The sequence below is a fragment of the Pseudomyrmex gracilis genome, unplaced genomic scaffold (genome assembly GCF_002006095.1).
Source record: "Pseudomyrmex gracilis isolate BER0280 unplaced genomic scaffold, ASM200609v1 scaffold_74, whole genome shotgun sequence".
In the NCBI taxonomy this organism is placed as follows: Eukaryota; Metazoa; Arthropoda; class Insecta; order Hymenoptera; family Formicidae; genus Pseudomyrmex; species Pseudomyrmex gracilis.
Genome location: NW_018020658.1, coordinates 111,869 through 118,360, shown reverse-complemented (window position 1 = coordinate 118,360; position 6,492 = coordinate 111,869). Strand labels below are relative to the sequence as shown.

Genomic DNA, 6,492 nt, shown 5'->3' with positions numbered 1-6,492 from the left:
CCCGAAGGAGATTCGTTATTCCGATCAGGCACTTTTTTTTTTTTATTTTTTTTTATTTGCGAGAATCTGTCCCGAGGACTTGCACGAGAGTACGACGAACGTGCGCGCGCATGCGACTGCGCGGTTTTGTAAAGGTATCTAAAAAGATTTGTACATCAATGATTTTTTTTTTTTTTTTTATAAGGATTGAAAAGTGCGAAAATGACGAACGTACGTGTGTGTTATGTTACCCTAATAAAGAATACGTGTGCTCGGCGTAGAAAATAGTGGTAAGTTTTGCAACAGCTCTTATTATACATACGTATATGTCGAAGATAATAATTCGTGTAAGATTTGCGTTTTTTTTTGTTTCGCACATCGCGTGCGAAACCGTCTCCTCTTTTTTTTTTTTTTTATCTCTCACATTTTGTTTTTGTTCACAGATTCAGAATTCGTGTCGTTCACATTGCATCGTCGGCTAAAATCGGCGGTTGGAAAAGCACCGTCATTAACGCTATACACGTCATTCTCCTCGATTTGCACAAAATAATTCTCTCTCTCTCTCTCTCTCTCTCAGTCACGTGACCTCGCGGTACCTCTTGGAATGTGTGTAATGTATGTATGTATGTGTGCAAAGCAATAATAAATTACTTAATTTCTAATAAATAATTATATAATCGTATTTTTGTTTTTTTCTTTTAAATACTCTCTACGCGCGATATACAGAATAGTTATTTTTTTTTTTTTTTATAAATAACTACAACCATTTACAGCAGTGTTTCCGCGTATAACTTTTCCGTTTGTCTCTCTCTTTCTCTCCTTCTCTCTCTGTCTCCCTCTCTCTCTGAAAGAGAGACGGTATATATATATATTTATTTATATATTTATATATTTATATATATTTATATATATATATATTTATATATATTTATATGTAATAATATAGATTGCTTAGACCACATGAATCGCTTGCCGAACGTCAGACGTTCGTTAAATACGCTCGAGTGCAAAAATAAAAATTGTGTCACACAATTTTTAATTGACAATCGGCCGATCGCCTAAAAACAAAACTTTGTAGCAAGATACAACACCCTGACTAGGAATCAAACTTGGAGTTTCAAAATTAACAATTTAGAAAAAAAAAGAAAAGAAAAGTACGATCAATTTATTCTAAGCAATCTACGTTCATGTAATATAATATTTGTGTGTGTGTGTGTGTATGTTAGTTTTGCGTGTGCATACACACATACGTACATATACAATGCAAACGTATGTACGTATATATTCTATCTCTTAATTTTCTCCCATTTGTTTTGCTCGTCCCCCCCCCTCTCTCTCTCTTTCTTTTCTTAATACTCTCTCTCTCTCTGTACAAATATTTATATATAAAATATTTATCGAATCAAAACGGCGCGAAAGGCGGAGAGAACTAACTTTACGTTAAAGTTACGTCTCTCGAACTCTTGCCGCTTATTGTATTACAATATAATTAATAACGGCTGGCTTTTGTGCCCTGTACATCATCATCATATCATCAATCATCACCTTTCGATTTCACACCGATTGCAACGTATTGTTTTTATTTTTTTTTGTTTTTAACCTAAATAAACAAACAAAAAAGAAAGAACAAATGAATCCCCACGACGATACTTCAAAACCGTGTGCTTCGCAGCTGATGTATTGTCGTGAGCTTCGTATTGACATTTACGCGTATCGATACGCGCGAGAACGTGCACCGATACGTGCCTTCGACCAAACGCGACATTTCAGATTACTCACATTTTACGCGATGTCTTTTTTTGTTTTTTTTCAAAAACACGCTCTCTGCCTCCCACTAGATTAAAAAATTCCTCTACCGTGCGAATTCTACAGTTTCTACAAGTTCTCACATTCGTGCTTGCGAGTAAATATAAAAATTTTTCGTCTGACTCTCTTCGCATCCATTTCTTCGGCGAGAGCTTTGCGACACCACAATAATAAATGCACTTTTCCATCTTTCTCTCTGCAAAATGAGTTTCGCGTGTCGCGTTCGTCTCGAGCAATCACAAATCGCGCGCGAACGCGCGTAAATAGGTATCTCTGTAGTTGTCCGAAAAATTTTTTCAACGTCATTTTTCTCTCGCCAAAAAACAAATTACGGCGCAGCTAGAACAAAGTGTTTCTTCACTTTTCGCGAATTATCGACGGTGCGATCCGTTTTTTTAAATTGTTTTTTTTTTTTTTTTTTTTTATCTCTCATACTTATGTCACTAATTTAAGACTAATGATAGAGCTTGGAATAACTTCGATAAAGCCCTATGGACGGATAGTTCGTACAATATAACAGTATGACGGACGAGTGTATGTTGGCAATTTTCTTGTTTTTTTTTTCTCTCTTTCTCTCGCAATATATGCTATCTCTCTCCTTCTTTCTCTGTCTCTCTCTTTCTCTCTCTCTCAAAGAAAAGGCACAATTAGTCGCGCGTCTCGCGCTATATTTTCTAAGACATAGTCGCGACATACTCCGTCTTTCTCTTAAGAATAATTCAAGGTACGATTATTGACTCGTCGCTTAAGCGATAGAAAAAGCGAGGCTTTACCTTTCGCGTTCCTGCGCCTTTTTGAAAAGTAAAGCCGTTTAAAAGTAAAGCCTTTTCGAAAATACCTTTGGCGAAGAGTATGCCCGGACACGTCGCAGAAAATACTTGCTGCACTGCTAATGAACACTGAAACGTATGTGACATACGTGTCGATTCTTTTTGTTTGTGTTTTGTGTTTTTGCTGTTTAGCCTCGTTCACCAAACGATGAACGAAAAGAAGAAGAAAAAGAAGAAGAAGACGTGAAAAGAGAAAAGATTCTTCGATTATACAAGTTTCTCTTAAATTTTGCGTGTGTGTTTTCTCTTCCCCAGCTACTGGTGACTCTTGCTCAGTAAATGCGAGTTGAATTGGTAAAGATTACAACACTGCTCCCCGCAAATATTGCACTTCCACGGATTGCTCTCGCTGTGACAGCCCTTGTGAAGAAAGTACAATGTCTGATCCGGAAACGTGATGCGACAGTGGGTGCACTGGAGACCGCTCGTGCGTGGATCAGGCCTGGTCGAAGTGGGCGGCTCGCCTCTCGAGTGCGGATTGGAATTTGCAACGCCGCCGCCGCTGTTGTTACTGCTGCTGTTGTTGTTGTTGTTGTTGTTGTTGGTGGTGCTCGTGGAGAGCTTACGGCGCAGGTCGTCGCGCAGCAGCGACTTCAAGGGCGACACTTTGATCAACGACGGCAGCGGCAAATTGCTCGACGTCGCGCCGCTGTCGTCCATACCGTTGCTGTTCGGCTCCTGCTTGATGGGTATCAAGGAGATCGACGGTGTTATGGCCTCGTCACCTCCGCCAACGTTCCTGAGGGAAAAAACACATTAGAAATCGGATATACGCGTTGAATTTGTCGCAAGTTTTTAAGATTTTTGTTTATGTATTGTAAATTTAATAAATAAACGTTGCCCACCTATGGATAGTGCTGCTATTGATAGATAATTGGTGATGACTACTGCTCGGCGCGTTGCTATTGCTGTCGGCGCTCTGCGGACTGTTAGGGCTGTCTCCGTTCAACGGAGCAGGACTCGGATTTCGCTGATTGGCAGCTTGTTCGGGATAAGGAATGGATATCTCCACGTGAGGCGTGAGGAAATGCATGGGGGGCGTAGCGTTGTCGGTCGAACGATTGCCGGTGCTGTCTCCGCTGTCGGACAGCGGTGCCGAGGGCATCGCCTCTCCGGATGTGCAACTATTCATTAAAGATGTAGAGCTATTTGGTCCTGGATTATCTAAATCTATTCCGTGTCTGCGCAAAGACAACACAACAAAATATAAACGCCATAAGTAAAATTTCGTCACGTAAGAAAAAAATGAAACAAACAGCGAAATTGGGGCAACTTGCCTATTAAAAAAGTGCAACCTAAGACATTTCATAGTCGCCGCACGATAATTGCAGAGAGGACACGACTTGACCATGTCGTGCTGGCCAACGTGTTCGTTCTGAAAATGAGCGCGCATCGCGATCTGTCTTTGGAATCCTCGATTACATATCGGGCAATGGTACGGCAGAGTCTTCGAATGCGTCGTGAAGTGTTCCGCAAGATGGTCCTTCCGAAAGAATCTCTTCTGACATACCCGGCACTCGTATGGTTTCACGCCTGTATGCCTCATCTGGAAGAAGAAAAATTCAATCATATTATTATACAGAACTATGTAAGTGTACATATGTACGTACATTTGTTATTTATCGTATAATTTTTCAAGTGCAATATAAAATAAAAATACAAACAGTCCAAACACTCACTTTGTGCCGTCTCATATTAGCCCCATTGGAGAATTTCATGTTACAAACGTCGCACTCGAACATCTTTCTGTGAGATCTAATCCCTGAATGACCCTCTTCCCCATCTCCGTCATTCTCCACCCCTTCTATCCCCTCAGCATTCTCTCCTGCCTCGCCGCTCGCCAAACATTGATCTTGATGAGCCGAGAAAGCTGTCTTGTTTATCGTTTCATAATTGTCACACCTATCGCATCTGCGGAATCAGAAGAAGGAGCGTGTGTCCAAAAAATTCAAAAAACCAATAATTTTAACGCAGCAAACCTGGGTCCCAGCTGTGAGCTTTTCACTTATTTCGCACAAGAACTTAGTCACTTTCAATCTCACCTAAATGCGGGAACAGCTCCATCACTACTGTCGTAATTAGTATTGAGAGCCGCCTCGTTGTCAGGATCCAATGTCTCTTCCTCTCGGTGATTGGAAGAGTTCCCAGCCTCGGCTTGCGAAGAGGAATGAGAGTCTACCTCGTTTTCCCCACCACCACCGTCAACTCCATCTGACATGTTACCAAGCAGAGGGACTATCTTGAGTCCGTCATCTAACCTACAACACAAATGATTTCGCACTTTGAGAAACAAAAAATACAGAATTTATTCGCGTCGCTACCGCGAATGGTTTCGTGAACGTGAAAAAGATAAATCGGAAACCGTTTAAATTCATCACTGGTGACGCGACTCGACTCGATCAACAACAACAGACAGATTTAACTCGGACGGAAATCAGGCAGTGTGCGTGTCCCGCAACAAACATTCGGAAAAACTGACAGGTACGAAGAACCGCGCGCGACAATCAATCGCGTTCGTCGCGGGCCACGTATATTTCCATATTTCCGCCAGAGGCTAAACGAACGTCGTCGAGCTTCGTCTCAAGGAGACGAAGAACGTCGCGCGAGCAGCCGACATCGTCTCGTTGCCCTACATAACAATAATCCGTTCATTGCCACCACGTTCGCGTTGGACACGTCGTTGCGCAGCGCGTTTGCGGAATCCTCCTCGCGGAAACGTAGAAAAGAAAAAAAAAATGCGAAAACAAAAAAAGAAAAAGAAAAACTGGTATCCTCGCGATGCAATCCTTGCGCGCTGCGCAAAACAATTTCTTCCGAGATCGCGAGAATCTCGCGAGAGGAAAACGAGGTTGTTTTTGTCGCGTGCGCGCGCGCGCGCGCGCGTGTATTTCACAAGCACATTTTTTTCACATTTACGTACGCAATTCGCGGCCCGCTCGCGCATCGCCGTGCCGTCGATGTGTCGTCGTCTCCTTTCCTTTTTCTCTCGTTTTTTTTCCCTTTTTTGTTTTTTACCTGTCAACTCTTCTCTCCTTCGATTACGTTACCGAAGTCGGTGGGCGCCCGGAGTCGGGAGAGACACGACGACGAGAGAGCGATCGTGGCGAAAGAGAGAGTCTTAAATCGCCAATACCAGCTCCGAGGGGATATCCGAGAGAGCAAGGTGCAACGGTACGAGCGTATTACTCAATCCTGGGAAGATTACGGCATAGAAACACCTGGTGGTAAAGCGCAATGCCAGAGTGCACTGCACTTTGTCCCAGTTTCGACCGAATCCGTCACTCGTGACGTAGTTTTCGCGGCTTTTCCACGCAAAAGTTCTTTCTCTCTCTCTCGGCGGGGCCGCGCGGACAGAAGAGGTGAGAAAAAAATTGCGGAGAGAAAAAGAGAGAGAGAGAGAGAGACGAACGGCGGGAGAGCCTGTAAAAGGAAGGGGAATATATATCTAACACAGGAGAGGCAGGAGAGCGCGCGGTGTGTGACCACTTACATTCCACGGGGGGACGACGGGTACATACACCTTCCTCGGCGCCACGACGGAATTTCCTCGCTCGTCCTCGCGCGCTCACACGCTCCGATCGCTCACGACGATCGGTGTCGCCGCATCTCTTCTCTTCCCCGGAGAGATTACTTTTTATTTTCTCCCCGTCGTGTTTCTCCTCTGCCCACCAACGTGACTCCGTCCACCGCACCACGGTGTGCGCGCGGCCGCACACACAGAGACAGACCAAACCGAACGCGATCAAACGTAACGGAAGCCTTCGAGCGGTGCGTGCGTGTGTGTTTCTCTCGCTCACCGAGATATATCGGCACTGCTGCCAACCGCCGACTGTGTCTCGCGGCGGCTTGACCGTCGCCGTTGACGACGATTATCTAC

At 43.8% G+C, this 6,492-nt stretch overlaps 1 protein-coding gene across 5 annotated transcripts; it reads right to left on the bottom strand.

Moving 5' to 3' along the window:
• Positions 1-1,561: 1,561 nt before the first annotated feature.
• Positions 1,562-6,406, bottom strand: LOC109854828 (zinc finger protein Pegasus). Of its 5 annotated transcripts, none has more exons than XM_020428324.1 (6): positions 6,106-6,406; positions 4,658-4,873; positions 4,295-4,526; positions 3,893-4,161; positions 3,461-3,796; positions 1,562-3,354 (listed from the first exon to the last, which is right to left on the bottom strand). In XM_020428324.1, exons 1-6 carry the CDS (start codon positions 6,129-6,131, stop codon positions 2,871-2,873), a joined length of 1,563 nt encoding a protein of 520 aa, XP_020283913.1. In that variant the 5' UTR covers positions 6,132-6,406; the 3' UTR covers positions 1,562-2,870. The 5 variants fall into 5 exon arrangements, with proteins under 5 accessions (XP_020283913.1, XP_020283915.1, XP_020283914.1 ...); XM_020428326.1 differs by lacking the exon at positions 6,106-6,406 and adding an exon at positions 5,631-6,093; XM_020428325.1 differs by lacking the exon at positions 6,106-6,406 and adding an exon at positions 5,249-5,478.
• Between the last annotated feature and the right edge of the window lie 86 nt (positions 6,407-6,492).